Source organism: Lytechinus variegatus, chromosome 3 (genome assembly GCF_018143015.1).
Source record: "Lytechinus variegatus isolate NC3 chromosome 3, Lvar_3.0, whole genome shotgun sequence".
Taxonomy (NCBI): Eukaryota; Metazoa; Echinodermata; class Echinoidea; order Temnopleuroida; family Toxopneustidae; genus Lytechinus; species Lytechinus variegatus.
The window spans coordinates 18,986,262-19,004,991 of NC_054742.1; the positions used below are offsets into that span (position 1 = coordinate 18,986,262).

Sequence of the window (18,730 nt, forward strand, 5' to 3'; positions counted from 1 at the left end):
TTAAAATAAAACATGGATAAAAATGCATAATATTAAAAAAATGATTCTATATGTTTTTTTTATATATGTTACATAAAACTCCATTGATAATAAGCTATTGAAGTTAATGCTTCTCGAGGTTTTTAATAAAAAGTAAATTATATAACTGACTGAAGTGAAAGTACATGAGTGACTGTAAAAAAAGATCTCAAACTGAAAAGAAGGTGTTCACTGGAAAAATCACTTCCAAAATAATTTTTCCACTTGTGTTCAATTGTAATTTCTTTCATCAAGACAACATTCATTTTTTTGTCATACCTACATTTCTTCAACATGTAAAGTGCATCTTTATGATAATTTCATGGACTCCCTGTAAAAAATCACGAGTGTACATGTAATCCTTATAGAACTGAATGCATTTTATTTTCTGGTACATACATGTATACATTGCAGTGCATTTGTTTTGTATTGTCCTTGCCAGATTTCTATTCAACACAATTTAAACCAAACAAAAATCTTATGTATTGATGTATCTCAATTACTCCAACAGTTTTAATTGGTCTTTTTACATCCACATACAGTACACTGTGACAACAAAAACAACTGGAGGTCATATTCTATATTCATACACATACCTGTAGATCAAATTTGTGTCTACAGTACATACAATGAATTTATAAATCGTTTTTAATATTACAATAAGTAACAAATTACTGTGCCTGATATGTAGATATACTTTATATTTGGAAGGACTTCAGAATCCTTTACCTCCAAATCATTTATACTGAACCAATCTTGAGTGTGAAAGTAGCCAATGTTTGAAAAAATCTACCTGTACTCACCTACATATTCCAAATAAACATTTCATGAAAATAACATGACTTTATGCCCTTGGCTCTGCTCATACAGAATCAAAGCGCATAAATATATTTATTTTCAAAATACTTGATTTCAATGATTTTCCAGAGTATAAAAATGCAAATTTACATGACTCATCAATCACATGTGAAACTGGCATAGCAAGAAAGCTGGGTGACAGTATTGATACAGAACATCATTGCAGGACTAGTCTGAATATGTTGCCAAATTTCAAATTGTTTTTCATCATGACTATCTAAAAAAAAATTATATTCTACGACTTTTCAATAAATTCTCTGAACCCTGGAAAAGTTTAAGCCCCCAAAACACAAATATGAATCAAGACAGATGAATGTGCTTTGTAACAAAGAGCAATGTATGGCTGGGAGAAGGAAGAGAGGTGTAGTACTAAGATTTTGTTCTGATAATGCAGTGTAATAGACATCTTGTCCATCATGAACTGACCATATTCAAGACTTATTTTTGTTGGAATGGCAACCATCCAATACTATTTTCGTGGTTTCTATACATTTAGTGCACTTGAAAGACAACTTTGCAGAAAATATCCTGAAATCATACCCACATTTGAGTAGTTTTCAAAATATATTTTTGGGCTCAAATAAGTCACCTACATTGTATCAACTAGAACTCAACATATATACCATTATCCATAAATGATTATTGCTAACTCTACCCCCTCCCCCCCCCCACACACACACACATACACATTCCTTCATTCATATGATTATTGTATGGAGGATCTTTGTCTAATTCTTGCTTTGCTTTTATGAAGTATAGAATCAGATTGAACATGTTGCAATGGTAGCCTGAAGATTGAATCCCATTTCAAATCAATCTTTTCTGCAGTGTTGGTGTTAGAATTCTCAATATGATTCTTGCTCTATCTGCAAATGTGATTTATAATTCAAATTCGATTCACTTCAAAACATTTAGTTTGGAAATGAAGGTTCGAGAAACAAATGTTGTTGCACTCAGGTTTATCAAATGAATAGCACTCAATTACTGTCCTAATAATGGAATGAAATTATCAAAGAAAATAACTCTCATGCAATTAACCTAGTTGCTTGCTGCACATTACATCAAATTACCAGTAATAGTGAGCTTGGAACGGAAATTAATTTGTATCACTTCTAAGGGGTAGCCGCACCTGAATACAATCAAGTAACATGTAATGGAAAGGCAGCGGTGTGTGTAATTGATAGTTCGTGAGTATAATTGTAATTCATTTCTTGAGCACTCAAAGCCCAAGGAAATGGTAAGACCCTGATGGGTACAACAATAACAAATGATTGATCACTGATCAATTACCTAATAAATTGAACCCCCTTCTTTCTTCTTTAATAGATGCCTCTGGTACTTTATTTTCGTTGTTTAAAAGGCAAAATACCTTGATCAGATCTTTTAAAACAAATGTTCAAATAGCTTTAGTTCTGCTTAAAATTAAAAAAATCAGGAATTGTAGGGGGGATCAAAAATAAACCTTGATGAGGGACTAGCCTCTTTATGCTTAATTTCTGATGACTGAGACCCAGTCCCCTAAAACAGAACATGACATGAATTTATGGGGTGATTGTAATACAAAGCAGATAAAAAATCATTTCATTTCGATGATCATCTACACATACATGTAAGCATGTTTCAAGCATCTATTGGATTTACCCAAAAAATTATAACCATACATGTATACATGTACTTGTATAATTATGAATGGTACAAAATGTTTAGACTTTAAACATACAGTACATCACGAGCAAATTGTAAGTTTAACATTTCGATGATCATCTACATGTAAGCATGTTTCAAGCATCTATTGGATTTACTAAAAAAAATTATAACCATATGCTTGTATAATTATGAATGGTACAAAATGTTTAGACTTTAAACATACAGCACATCATGAGCAAATTGTAAGTTTGAATTTAAACAGTTACTGTAATTTCTATAAAATATTACAAGTTATTCAAAATCCCAAGCTTACTTGTAATTTGACTTTGTACATTCTATTTCAAAGGAGCATCTACATTGTAATTTTTTTAGTTGATATTTTTACACAAATTCACTATGTAGGTCTATTTGTTTTGCTTTTGAATAGTGAAAATATTGTCTTCTATATTAAATCAATGTTTATATATGCAGATGATTATGGAGTGCTACATGTAGTAACAGAGTAGAATGTCATGTATGTCACTGCTGTAAAAACATTTCACTTGGTACTATGAACTACTGTACAGTGCAATAATCATGATTATAGCATCTAGCAAAGGTTTTCTCCTCATCATAACAAGTACATGTATGGGCACTACACAGCGCTCATTGCAAAATGATTTTTAACAAAAATCGAAATAACAAAATCATGTTTATGAAATGTAAATTATTCATGGCAAGGTCTTAAAGGTAAAGTCCACCCCAGGAAATGTTGATTTTCATAGAGAAAAATCAAACTAGCATAAGCCTAAACATGTCATAAAAAACAGGTGTAAAATAAGAAGTTATGGCATTTCAAAGTTTCGCTTATTTTTCACATAAGAGTGTTATGCACAATTCATTGGCATGCAAATGAGACAGTCAATGATGTCCTTTACTATTTCTTTTTTAAATTATACAATATTTCATGTTTTTACATATTTGACAATAAGAATCAACTTGACTGAACCATACAGTATGTATTCATTTATTTGTATCAAATTGTATGCTGTAATGATGTGAAAATGCAAGACTGTTGGTACATGGTGGCCTATACTTTAATTAGAAAATACATGGAAATGAATATATTTTCTAATCAAATCAGACATTCGATTGAAAATTTATTGTGATGTATAATAATAAATGTAAATTGATTACTAAGTATTTAGAAGCATAATGTAGATAGGAATAGCTGCATTTCTTATATGCCTTCAATATTAGGAGGAAAAAAAATCAGTTTACTTGTCTTTGCCAGAGTTGTCATTGAAATCAGCCAGTATTGTCATGTGTAAATCTTAATTGCACTTTTAATACATGTAGAAACACTAATATGTTTCATTTAAACATGTGGATTAAGATGTATTATCATGAGGGCAAGGGGATTAAATACCATGCCTGCAATCAAGACTACAATGCACGTGGAAGGCTTAAATCAGGCTTTGGAAAAGCCAAATTAAAAGCACAAAGAAATTCATTAATATGACAGGATCCTAGTAATTAGTGGCAATGCACTTGACACTAGCAGGACAAAGGGAGCTAACAGGAATTGTGAAAATGAAATTTACCTGTACTAGGAGAGGTAGTGTAAATAGAAGCAGGTGTCCAAAGTTGTATTTCCCCAATTGTTTACACTGCATTTACTTGCAGGCCCTTGCTTCAATCATTTATGCTTCATGTATACTACACAGTGGGTGCATACTAGTGATGCAGGAGAGTATTATGATAACATATGATCAGCTGTACTACCTCATCTCAAATATTGGCATACAGTACATGTACATGTGTTCACCCTCTAACAAAATGAAAATATTCAACACATTCAGTCTGGTAAATTGGCAATGCTGGTTTGCTACATCCTTTTTTTTCCATGCATAAATTGGAACTTTATAATAAAGTAGGAATCGCACTTGCGTGTCTCAAAAATGGAGCCCTGATACCGAATACATGAAAACACATATACATGTATACAACCAGAATTTGAGGAAAACTTTATTTCATTATGAAATAACTATAACACTACATTTTGGGTGAAAAATTACAACATACTGTACATGTATCCAGCAAAAAGGAATGGTTTGCATCCCTGCAAACAAGCAAAACCAAACATATCAAAACCGGATGTAAAATATAGTTTAATGCACTCGATACTGCTTTTACATACATGTAGCCTTTAGGCAATTGAGGGAGCCAAAGATTTCATACTCAATATTAATATCAAATATGAATAACTTAAGCACTGGTGATAAACAAGCTCTTCATTGATTGAAAAATATAATAATCATTATATTTACTATAAAACTTTTTTTTAAATAGGCTAAAAATATTTATAAAAAAGTGTCATAATTTTTGCTCTTTATGACAGTGAATTTCATGTAACATGTTCTATAATTAAGTATTAAACCAAAATTTACTTTTTTTGAGATGAAAGAGAAAATACATGTACATAAGTACATGTATAATTCAAACAATTAAAATACAAAAGATATACATGTAGAATATGTCTGATAACGTGGGCTCTGACATTCGCATGCCAATGATGAACTCAACTTTTTAGTAGTGTCAAAAGTTTGGGGTTTTTTTCATCTGATTTTCATTAAATTTTTAGCATTGTGCCTGTCTGCTTTTTGTCTAGTTATTCAACCTAAATTTAATTTTAGTACACTTCACTTTAATAAGAAAATTCAAGAAATTTACTTACAGAAATATTTTGATTTCTTACAATCCTGTCATCCAATGAAATATTTAATTTGCATACTTGGAAAATTTTAATGATAAAAAAAATATTTTGAAACAAGTAGGCCTATGTTTTCAGGTGTAAACTGGGCCTTTATTCATGATTGCTTCTGCTGTAGTACATGCACTTGCTGATGAATGAGTCACAACATTTCGCATAAGATTATAAATCTGCCAGTCATTCATGAAAAAGGTCAACCCTTGGCCTCCTCCCATATTGAATTTCCTTCTCAATATGAAGTACTAAAAGGTGTCAGAAAGACCCATTATTTGAACAATTAATGATCCTAATGGTTTGCTGGATAAGAGACCTGATGCACTTTCAGGAAACTAGATGAAGATATAAAGAGGAGAAAACACTTTCCTCATCTGACCAACATCAATGATGGTGACACCAGAAAACAGAAGGAATTTGAAATCCAGACAGGAGAGGTGAATGAAAGACACAGTAGATGCAAGACATGTACCATCAACATACCTCAAATTCCTAAATGATGTTTCATCTTTTGTACTTGGTAAATAATATATTCTTTAAAACATCTACATGTACCATAGGCCTAAAAAATGCCCATTATCAACTCCTTCTATTAAAACTGACAATCAAATGTGGCAAGAATACAATATTAAACTGCAAATCTCAAAACCTGTTCATTTGAAAGGAAAAATATGAATTCATAACTTTCTCAGGGACACCCCCCCCAAAAAAAATTAAGGTAAAGATGCAGATTTGGTCCTTTTGGCTTGAAGGAGTGATAACCTAATTTAGTTATTCTTTTGGGAGACACCATCATGACCAATCTGAATTGGCTATTACGATTAATCTCAAAATTCAAGAAAATATTTCTACATTTGTCCATGCAAGAGACTTTATTTCTGTACGACATTTTCTTGAAAATAATCTCCTAAGATGCCTTTGTGCAAGTGCATCCAGGGGCCCATAACACAAAGCTTAATAGCAATGATCATAGAACTTTTTTTTACGATAGACTGCATGGTTCATGGTACAATAAATCATGAAAATCAAAAATGAAATTAATTGCTAACCTTTGTGTTACAGGACCCAGTTCATAGTATGCAGAAGAATTACAAATGACAGGAGTCCATATTTTTTAAATATCAATACCACCTGTCTGATTTTAAAGGACAAGTCCCCCCCAAAAAAAATTGATTTGAATAAAAGGAGAAAAATCAAACAAGCATAACACTGAAAATTTCATCAAAATCGGATGTAAAATAAGAAAGTTATGACATCTTTAAGTTTTGCATTTTCACAAAACAGTTACGTATGTATTATACACATCCGGATAAGCTTGTTTGATTTTTCTCTAGATTGATTAAAGTCAAAAATTTTCTGAGGTGGACTTGACATTTAAATACATGCATCAATACACTCTACTTGTACAATGATTTAACATTTACATGTAAATCTACATTAGACCTAGCAGTAGCACCAGAGGAGCATTTAAAATGAAAACAGATTTAAAAAAACATACATGTTTTTATACAATGTAGAAAAGTTAAGCGTTGTAACATCTCACATGGAAGTTGTATCACACAAAACAAAAATTATTTTAAATACTGAATATACATGTACTATGATGAATCATGATATTTTTTCATTAAGCACAATTGATACAGATTTTCAAAAGTTCTTCCACAGAAAACGATACAACTAGCTATATGTTACCTGATAATAGTAATTAACACTGTAAATGGTTACAAAAAATGATACAATGCTTTGCATGGGTTTGTTGGGCCTTTTTTCCATTCTTTGAATAACCACACCAAAAAGCATTCTGGAACACTCAAGGAGATTAAAATGTATGACTTGAATATCAGTTACTCAGAGATGCTATTGATTTTTGCCCTTCTACTTACGCATTTTACAAATCAATACTTGTGGGGCACGGGCATTGTGATTTGTTTCTGCGTTACTTTCAAGTACATATATGTGGCAATGATTAGAATCTAGGTTTCCAATATTTTGAAAAGAAAAGTCAGTATGTCTCATGGCACGAAGCAATATTTCTCATCTCTCCCACTCTATATTTTTCTTGTATTGTGATGGCCTTCAACTACCACACACTTTTGTTAGTTAACATGATTGATGTAACATGACTAGCACATTTAAGAGTAAAGAAATCAATTATTAAGGGTAAAAATGGACTACAAAGACTTGACTGACTCAAGTAAAAAAAAAAATGCATACGTGTAGGTGTAATATCTTAAATTCCAATATCAATGTCGATAACATTTAAAAACTATAATACGCTGCAACATGTTATAAAAGAAACTAGATCTCAAACCTAAAAAAAAAAAATTGTGCAAAATTATTAATTGAAGTATCTTGTAATATGATGCATACTCTCAATTCTATAATATCTCAATTTCTAATAATAATTATTAATACACTGGCGCACCTTCTTTACTTGCTCCCCCCCTCCCTCCAGCTGATCCAATGAATGTGTAAGATGTATGTCCCACCCCACCCACTTCCATCATTGACAACAAACATCCAGTGAATTGGTTGGGTAGGAATGGCATTATCTGTGCAGTTAGAAGAAGCGCAGGCAACCTGATCTTAGTTCAAACAACGGGAAATAACCAGGTATGAGAGGGATGTCTTCCACAGCACACATTGCCATTCCTTCATTCAAGACTTTTAAAGTATTAGATTTTCAGACATTATCAAACTGATATTGGAAAATATCCTGATACTGAAAATATATATGTTGAATTATTATGTTCCATTATCTACAAGTTCTCAACCCCCCTCACAAAAAAAATGCTGAAGAATTTTTCATTTACATCACACAAAACAACTAGCTATATATGCTTCTGAGGTGAAACTATTTCACAAACCTGAAAACAGACTAGCATCTTCTCTACCCTAAAACTGGGTAGCCAAGAACAATAAAAAAAGATCCTCAAACACAGAAAATGGAAAATTGCTGACTGAAAAATAATGAGATTGTCGCAGGTCCTGAACAGATTGCTCAATAAGTGGGCTCCCTCATGTAAGGCGATACTGATTCAATTTTGGGGACAAATTCTTCTGGATATTGGCTCAATTAATTTAGCATGCCCTTGCCTGATTACAATAATTTGGAGGAATGTGTAAAGTGCAATACAGAAACCCCTTTGCACATTTTACATCTAGGTAAAATGACTTGAAACAGAAATTCATGCACTTTGCTTCATACTTAACAAGAAATATTTTTAATACAGAGTATTCATGGTAGGAATTTGTAGATGTGAAATTTAAATTAATTTTCTTTATAATGTACACAATTTCACATATACACACACACAATGTACAAGTCAGGTACATGACGTTCACAAACCTTTTTTTGGCACATCTAAGAAATGTGTAATACCCTTTTTAGACAGGCTAAAATTTCCTTAACCCCGTACTATTGGTGGGGCTAAATGGCAATTTAGCCCCACCTATAGTACGGGGTTAAGCTTAGCCCACTTTCGTTTTACACAGCATTTTTGCAAAGTGGGCTAACCCCACCTATAGTACGGGATTATTTGGCCCTGCAAAAAAGCAGGGTTATCCCACCAATTGCGGTGCTAAGAGCAATAGTACGGGGTTAAGATCGCATGTGTAAAACGAAAGTGGGCTAAGCTGGCAATTTGGCCCTACCTATATATAGTACGGGGTTAAGGAAACTGTAGCGTGTGTAAAAAGTGTACGAGTGAAGCACTTGTACTACGAATGATCAACAAAAACCACTAGTCCGGGGTTAGCGAGTTTCGTGTGTAAAAAGCAAGCATTCCTTATCCGGGGTTAGCAATATCAATTTGGCATGTATGAAAAGGAAAAATAATAGTACGGGGTTAAGGATAGTACGGGGTTAGCGATAGTCCGGGGTTAAGAAAATCCTGTGTAAAAAGGGCATAAATGTTTGGAGCAACCATATACTGTACGCCCTAAGCTCCACTATCAAAGTGATAAAATATTGTATTCTTTTTCTTTATTGCTGCAATTATTTAGATTCGAGACTCCTTTAATACGCTATATTCTGCAGAGTCAACATTACCTGTACTTTTGCATTTCATTATTATTTTTTTTTACTTATACTCCTACTTCTATATCTTATAAAGATTGAACATAATTTTGGTAATAAAATCTACAGTAGTTCGCATTGTGGGTTGCTTTACGATCAAGGTACATATTAAAATATAAAACATACTTTCTATGCATCACAAATTTATGGAGTTCTCAAATCTACAATGGAAAGCTACTGGGCACCTACTGTACAAGACAAAAAGAAATTTGAAATTCGCATTGGCTTCTAACAAATTTGCGTAGCTGGCATTTTGGGAGCAAACTTACCATCTTTTTTTTATACTTGTAGCCCCTGTATTTGTATTAATAGCAATCATTAAGCATTGTTTTACCAACCAGAACTGATTATTTGACTTGCAAATTTTGTTTAAAAACTTATAAACCCCAGAAATTAGTGATGATATCATTCGTTGGTAACTACTGATCAAAAGTGGGATGACCAAATTCAGTATTTTTGTGCATAGATTAGACATTGCTTGATTAATATTGATTTCATCTACACATATATTTTTAAACACTTGTTCACTTCACCAGACGAATCATGTTCCAAAAAGCTGTCTGATCAATTTCTGTCCATAAGTATCCTCAATGAAAAATTATGCAAGGGACAGAAAATCTGGTACATTGAACCCTAAAAATAAGTGGGTGACCCCATGCTTCATAATTTAGTATAAATGTCATACTTGTTTACTACACATAATAAAAAAATGAGCGGGAAAAACTGACTTTTCTAGCCCTGTGATACATACCAGTATACTCTGTAAAAGTACCATTGTCAAGGTGAAAAGATAGATTAATCATAAGTGATAAAACCCATGTGAGAAAGAAGGGTTGAAAATTTGAAAAGGTTGATATCTTACATAAAATTATATAATTTCTAGTATAAACAATTATCAATTAAATAGGAGGCTGCTTTCTATACAATTACAAACCCAACTTAATAGACCTTCCATTAATCAACCACTTTGATATTAATATACAACTCTTGCAACTGTCGAACCCTGACCCTGTTATCAAAATTTGTGTCTATTCATCTCAAGATTTAATACTCAAAACTATGTAATTTAGTTGCTGGAAATTGAAATAAAATTAAATAGAATGAAGAGTCCTAAATAAAACTATATGGTCTAGATAATTTGTCTATTTCTCCTATTAACATAATTTATAAAACATCCATTTGATTGACAAATTATACAATCTTTTAAGCTATCTGATCATTGTTCAAAGGGCCTATAAATTACATGTGAGATAAAAAAAAATTAAATAAAAAGAGGTGCTTGACATTTGATCAAAATATTCAAATCTACAATACTTTCAACAAGTTGAATTGATGAAAAAATTAAATCAGTCATTGCACATCTGTAAGATTAACAGAATTATAGTACTAAATGCACAAGTAATTCATATTATTCTTAGTACTTAATCATAGATTTCAACAAACAGGGAATTATCTTACCACCCCTGAATGAATATCAAAATTTGAAGTAATTGTATTAGAACTAATTAAATTTCATTATTTCTCTTTGACCATTTTTGTTTATTTTTTTCTCTGAGATCATTTATTAGTCATCAGTCAACTTCTCTGATTTTCTTGCTTCCCACTGAAGTGTTTTCCTGTTGAAACATATACATTATTTTCCTACTCCTGTTGGAACATTGTGGTCTAGTGATTTTGACTCTCATCTTTCAATCTGAGGGACGTGGGTTCAATTCCCAGTCATGGCGTGTTTTCCTTCAGCAAGAAATTAACCCACATTGTGCTGCACTCAACACAGGTGAGGTGAATTGGTACCTGGTACTAAGAAATTCCTCAAGTGCTAGATCACCTGCAGGCAGCACGGATATAGCTGGGATAATTAATAGCAGCAATTTGTATACTCGGGCAAAAAGCACTTTAAAAATCCAGCTATTATTATTATACTTTGTCTTGTAAAGACAATTTCATATAGATGAACACAAAGAAACAAGAAAGGTATAATACTTACTCATCTGGAGTAGGTCCATAATAGTTCATATTTCCAATAAATCCACAGGAATATGTAAGTCTGAAAAATATAATTCATTCATGATTCGTGTAATTCATTGCAAAAATACTCTTCAAATCTACAAGTGTTTAAAATGACTTGTGAAACATTGAGTACAATATTGCATTATAAAATGAATTGTACATCCTTTTAAACTCCAAACTCATGAACATTATTGTTACTGATTGACAAATATTATGACTTGACATACTTTGTAGCATGTAATATTTATACTTTCAAATAATTGAAATGCAATTCACAATTAATAATACAGGCTAGAATCGTACATGTACATGTATGTCAAACAAGAGTGTCGCTAGGGCGAGCACATAATACGCCCGTCTGTAACGTGGAAAATGGAGCTATTGGTCAAGCAAGAAAAGTGGAAGATGGCGACTTCACCTTTGAACTTATGACCTCAAAACAATAGAATTGCTAGGATCTATGCTAGTATCATACACACCACACTATATGAGCCTAAGTTAAGGTCAACTAACGTTATCGCGTTAACAAGGACTTGAAAAGGGTAAGATGAAAACATGTCACTGTGATCTTGACCTTTTGACCTCAAAATTGATAGGCTTCATAGGATCCATGCTAGTATCATAAATACCAAATCATATGAGCCTAGGTCAAGTTAAAATGAAGTTATCGCGTTTACAACGACTGCAGAAGGCTAAGATGAAAATATGTCACTGTGACCTTGACCTTTGACCTTTTGACCTTAAAATCAATAGGCTTCCTGAGATCCATGCTAGTATCATACACATCAAATTATATGAGCCTAGGTTAAGTTAAACTTAAGTTATCGTGTTCATAAGGACTGCAGAAGGGTAAAATGAAAATAGGTCACTGTGGCCTTGATCTTTGACCTTTTGACCTCAAAATCAATAGGCTTCCTGGGGTCCATGCAAGTATCATACATACCAAATTATATGAGCCTAGGTTAAGTTAAACTGAAATCATCGCATTTACAAGAAGAAGTTAACGGACGGACACCGAGCGTGATACCATAATACGTCCCGTCAAGACGGGCGTATAAATAGGTCTAGGCTTACAAGTGATGTCAAATTTTACTTTAAAAAAAAATTTGTATGTCCATCTGAATGTCTACAACAAATTAAATATTTGGAAATTGTAAGGTACAAATTGGGAATGATAACAAGGAGAAAAGATCAAGAAATAACCTTAATCCAATAAAGGATAATTGACTGAAGGTCAACACATTTGCAAAAGCAATCAATGGCTATTATTCATGAATACTACATGTACATGTAGCTGAGCTACACTGTTCAGACTGTGTGTATGTACATGTAAACTAGCTGAAATTATGAAATCTTCTGATTATTGAAATCCCTTGCTGTAAAATACCCCAGCATTTTTACTGAAATTGTGATAGACAGGTATATATTGATCATAAAAATCAATTTCTTCCGGTTCTTGATGGAACACTTCATAGAAACTTATTTTCTGTCAGAATTTTGAAAAACATATAAGCCCATCACACACTACACAATCTGTTGCAATCACATTTTAAGAGAAACTGTAATAGAACTTTTGATTTAACATAACCTATAAATCTTAAATCAAAGATTTGAAAAGTGTGAATACTAAAATCAACATTCCAGTCTATTACAACCTCCCTGGATAGAATAAAACTTAAAAGCTAATTAAATTCCAAATTGTAATGATGTCATCATCTAAGCTACGACTTGAAGTCTACTGTAATCGGACTTTACTCTAACAAGGCTGGCAGCGTTTCTGATTTTATCATTCCTAGAATTTCTGAACTTCAAATAAATATATGAACTTCTTGGAAAATCACATTTAATGGAAAACGTGATATTGTTGATGTTTCATGAGCTCCCGGAGGGGCCACTTCCATTGACGAAATGATAACCATGCGTGAACATGGGGTTTCTTAAAGCACCCTAAACATTTATTTTCCATGTTCTGAAAATGCACCCCTTAACAAGAATTGGCGTGTGAAACCCTACCCTTAACAAGTATTGGAAACAAAACGATTCTCTTGGATGGAAAGTATTGAATTGAATCCCTTAACAATTACAGTGATATTTTAATTGTTATGTCACGGACGTCGGTCGATAGTCAGTTTTACCTTTACCTATGCATGAGTACGGCTTTACCTATACATGAGTACGGCCTCACCTCCCACATGTCCCTCGCGCAAATCGTACTCTGTTAGGACAAAAAGTTCATCCTTTATTAAAGGACAAGTCCACTCCAACAAAAAATTGATTTGAATAAAAAGAGAAAATTCAACAAGCATAACACTGAAAATTTCATCAAAATTGGATGTAAAATAAGAAAGTTATGACATTTAAAAATTTCTCTTCATTTCACAAACAAGTGGAATGCCTCTGGCCGTCTCACCTGCATCACGCGGTTCAATATAGCAGCAGTGCTGACTTTGCATACTACTCTAACTCGCACAAGATGTTCAGTGATACATGGTTACTCTTATGTCCTCTTTTTATGAACTAGACCAATAAACTTACAGAGATATGATGGTTATTCAACAAAAAACCCCAACATGGCCAAAGTTCATTGACCTTACATGACCTTTGACCTTGATCATGTGACCTGAAACTGGAACAGGATGTTCAGTGATACTTGATTACTCTTATGTACAAGTTTCATGAATCAGATCCATAAACTTTCAAAGTTAGGATGGTAATTCAACAGATACACCCAATTCGGCTAAAGTTCATTGACCTTTGACCTTGGACATGTGACCTGAAACACGCACAGGATGTTCAGTGATACTTGATTACTCTAATGTCCAAGTTTAACGAACTAAACCAATAAACTTTCAAAGTTATGATGGTAATTCAACAGATACCCCCGATTCGGCCAAAGTTCATTGACCCTAAATGACCTTTGACCTTAATCATGAGACCTGAAACTTGCACAAAATGTTCAGTGATGCTTGATTACTATTATGTCCAAGTTTCATGAATCAGATCCATAAACTTTCAAAGTTATGATGGGAATTCAACAGATATCCCCAATTCGGCCAAAGTTCATTGACCCTAAATGACCTTTGACCTTGATCATGTGACCTGAAACTTGCACAAAATGTTCAGTGATGCTTGATTACTATTATGTTCAAGTTTCATGAATCAGATCCATAAACTTTCAAAGTTATGATGGGAATTCAACAGATATCCCCAATTCGTCCAAAGTTCATTGACCCTAAATGACCTTTGACCTTGGTCATGTGACGTGAAACTCATGCAGGATGTTCATTGATACTTGATTAACCTTATGTCCAAGTTTCATGAACTAGGTCCATATATTTTCTAAGTTATGATGACATTTCAAAAACTTAACCTCAGGTTAAGATTTCGATGTTGATTCCTCCAACATGGTCTAAGTTCATTGACCCTAAATGACCTTTGACCTTGGTCATGTGACATGAAACTCTAATAGGATGTTCAGTAATACTTGATTAACCTTATGGCCAAGTTTTATTAACTAGGTCCATATACTTTCTAAGTGATGTCATTTCAAAAACTTAACCTCAGGTTAAGATTTGATGTTGACGCCGCCGCCGCCGTCGCCGTCGGAAAAGCGGCGCCTATAGTCTCACTTTGCTTCGCAGGTGAGACAAAAACAGTTATATGTTATACGTTATTATAGTTAAACGAGCCAGCTAGATACAAATGAAAGAGTCGATGTCATTCACTCACTATTTCTTTTGTTTTTTATTGTTTGAAATATGGAATATTTTTATTTTCTCGTCATTGTCATGTGTAATGAAGTTTCATTCCTCCCTGAACACGTGTAATTCAATTATTTTAACATTTTGTGCTTCAGGCAAGGAGGTCCTAATCGTCAAATTCGTAAAAATTGAAATATTGTATAATTCAAACAATAAAAAACAAAAGAAATAGTGAGTGAGTGACATCATCAACTCTCTTATTTGGATGTAACTGGCTCGTTCATATAACTATTTTGTTAAAAATAAGCAAAAATTTGAAATGTCATAACTTTCTTATTTTACATCCGATTTTGATGAAATCTGCAGCATTGTGCCTGTCTGATTTTTCTCTGTTTCAAATCAACATTTTTCTGAGGTGGACTTGACCTTTAAACAATTATTTTTTTTTTTACCCTTGCAAATTTGACCCTTAACACGTAGCTTTCCTAGCAAAATAGATACCCTTTTTAAATTATTTTAGTGTTTTTGACACCAATATTACGTTACGTACATAAATGCCCTATCTTGAAAAAGACATCCTTTTTACCAGGGTTGAAAATACACGGGAGTGACGAGCGATTCCGCCCTCGTGTGCTTTGGAATCGCTCTCACAAGTGCCTAAAATTGCCAAGTACCGAGCGACTCTCAACATGAAAATCGCTCCCGTCCGCGCCCAGCGCCCAATCAGTCTCCCATTTACGACTGCATATTACTATTAGCAGTCAAACAGCCAGGCCAGCGCAGCCGCAGTTTTTACTTTCATGCACCATCGCATTCTGACGTGTAACTGAGTAGATTTTTAGAATCACGGGCGTGGCGCTTCAGAAAAATGCGAATCGAGTTTCAAACTCTCGATATCCCTTGTACTATTTTTCAAAACGCTGCACGGCCGTGGCACCAGGTCTCGTCGTAACTTTGATAGCGAAATATTTCCTTTTCTATTGGATTAATTTCATAAGATACCATCCTAAATTTGCAAGAAAATAACATCGTGAGCTCTGAAGAAAATCACTTTTTTTTTTATTTTAGAGTAATTTTCGGAGACTCCACTTCTCTAATCTGAACTAAGCCACTTGGTGCTCTGGAAATTTGGCGCAGATCCCGCAATTTTCAGACCAAAATTAGGATTTTTTGTGGGGATTTTTGGTAACGGTCAGCGCATGAGTGTATACATGTATTGGCGCTAATGCAGTTTCATACACGCCCGTGTTGCAGTGATGATTGACTGTGAGCTGTGTGTTGCGGTGATGATTGACTGAGAGCTGTGCTATGTCCAGTGGATGAGCTGCGCTAGCGTAGGCATAGAGTAGCTTTGCTTGTGAAATAGTTGACATGGTGACGTTAGCTGTTAGGCTGTGATGCATTCAACATTTCATTAAATAATTTTCAAGTGAGTTTTAGTCAAAAAGTATTTATGAAAAGAATTCCTCTGAATACAAATTCTGTTCAAATTTGATAAACTTCATCCTTTTCAATTTGATGGACAAAATTGTATATTAAAAAAAGAAGTTTAGAACATCCATTTAATTTAATATACAAGAAGTAATGAGATACAAACAAACATTAGATCTACATGTAAATGGACAACAATAAAGAAAATAATAATTCAACAATTAATAACAATGAAGAAAAAGTAAATAGCAATTAAATGAACAATGTTTAACATTAAATACGTTTGTAAACAAGCGGGAAAAACTGCGATGCGAAACCATGCGCTAAATCATCTTTTTAAAAATAGCTCTCAAAACTGAAAATGGCTCTCGTAAAATGAAAAATGGCTCTCCTTTATTTTTCAAAATGGCTCCCTAAAAATAAAAAGTAATTTCAACACTGCTTTTTACATGTTTTGGAGGGTCGCTTATGGTATCCACTCATCAATTAAGTAGCTCCCCCAGGCATGAGCGAGATCCATAACCTTAAAGTTATGATGCCAATTCAACACATAAAGGGACAGTGATTTTCTGTTTCAAAAAAATTGCCTTTTCCATTTCAGCATGTCAGAAAACGGAAATTCCGTTTCCCCATAGACTTTTTGTACACGGAAAACTGACAATTCCGTTTACCCATTTACAGTAGAATATAACATCACTCGCGATGGTCAAAATTTGTATCTGCCACTGTACCAACAATGCAGTAGAATCCGCTCTAATCGGATCTTTGCGGGTACACAAAATATTTTGAAAAACACATTTAACATGAATACATCCTCACCTTTCACATTATTAGCATTATTTTATGGTTGAATGTAATTTTATCGTTAATTTTGGGGGTTTTTGGACATCGTTTTTGAGCAGTCAATGACTTCAGCCTATCCGCCATTTTGGATTTCATCTTCAAACTAAAACTAAGAGGGCAGTAACACACAACCGTGTTGTTAAATCAAACGATGTATGCATGTGAATGTTTTTTATATGGCCCACCCCGCCGCCGGCCAAGGGCTGGGGCACGGCGGGGATGAGGGGTACGATCGAGTCGTGCAGTCATGATGTGTGGATTGTCATGATTGTAGTGAAATGAGATCGTGTTTTGTGGCCATTAAATATTCATATTTTGTTGAGATTTTAGAGTAATTTCTTTTGCTGTTCTGTGTATTCTGAGGAAAATATGTTTTCCATGATTTCAGTTTGAAATGCCACTTTCCGTTTTAAAAGGCCATTGCCGTGAATTCTGCCCATTTTCCGCGATTGCAGAAACTCACTGTCCCTACACATACTCCCAACACAGCAAGAGTTCATTGACCTTCAAATGACCTTTGATCTTGGCCATGTTCCTGAAACGCACACAGGGTATTCAGGGCTACATTGCTGCTCTTATGAAATAGATCCATAAACTTTCAAAGTTATGATGACAATTCTGCAAATACCCCCAATACTACCAAAATTTGTTGTCCGTAAGTGACCTTTGACCTTGGTCTCATGACCTGAAACTCACACATGATATTCAGGGATAAATGGATGCTTTTATGTCCAAGTTTCATGAACTAGATCTATAAACTTTTAAAGTTATGACAATGCCACAAATACCCCAAGCATTACGAGATTGGTTGACCCTATATGACCTTTTGACCTTTCATGCGACCTGAAACACAGGCAGGATCTTTAGCGATACACTATTACCCTCATGTGTAAATGTTATGAACTAGGTCCATCAGGTCCTGAGGTCCATATACTTTGGAAGTTATGACATTTCAAAAACTTAACCTTGGTTAAGATTTTGATATTGATTCCCCAAACATGGTCTCAGTTATTTGACCCTACATAACCTTTGACCTTGGTCATGTGATCTGAAACTCAGGCGGGATGTTCAGTAATACTTCATTACCTTTACATGTCTAAGTTTCATGAACTAGGTCCATATACTTTCTAAGTTATGCTGTCATTTCAAAAACTTCACCTTGGTTTAGTTTAGATTTCAATGTTGACGACAACGCCATCGCCGTCGGAAAAGCGGTGCCTACATGAATAATAGTCTAGCTCTGCTATGCAGGCGAGACAAAACTCAGCAGATCGTATTGTGTCCTGCAAACTTTTTTGTTCAGTCTCCTTCTGGCATGAAAGATTTAAATGTATGACCTAAGACAATTTTGGATGCATATTATCATTTTACAAAAGGAATATGCCTCAATATACCTTA

The 18,730-nt window shown here is 33.8% G+C and overlaps 1 protein-coding gene across 1 annotated transcript in view; it reads right to left on the minus strand.

Annotated features, from left to right (window-relative positions):
• The window catches only part of LOC121410405, a 43,064-nt gene that overhangs the window by 16,586 nt on the left and 7,748 nt on the right, over positions 1-18,730 (minus strand). The window contains exon 2 of the mRNA XM_041602475.1: positions 11,335-11,394. Within this exon, the coding sequence (XP_041458409.1) occupies positions 11,335-11,363 (29 nt within the window). The 5' untranslated portion in view covers positions 11,364-11,394. The remainder of the gene's footprint in view (positions 1-11,334; positions 11,395-18,730) is intronic.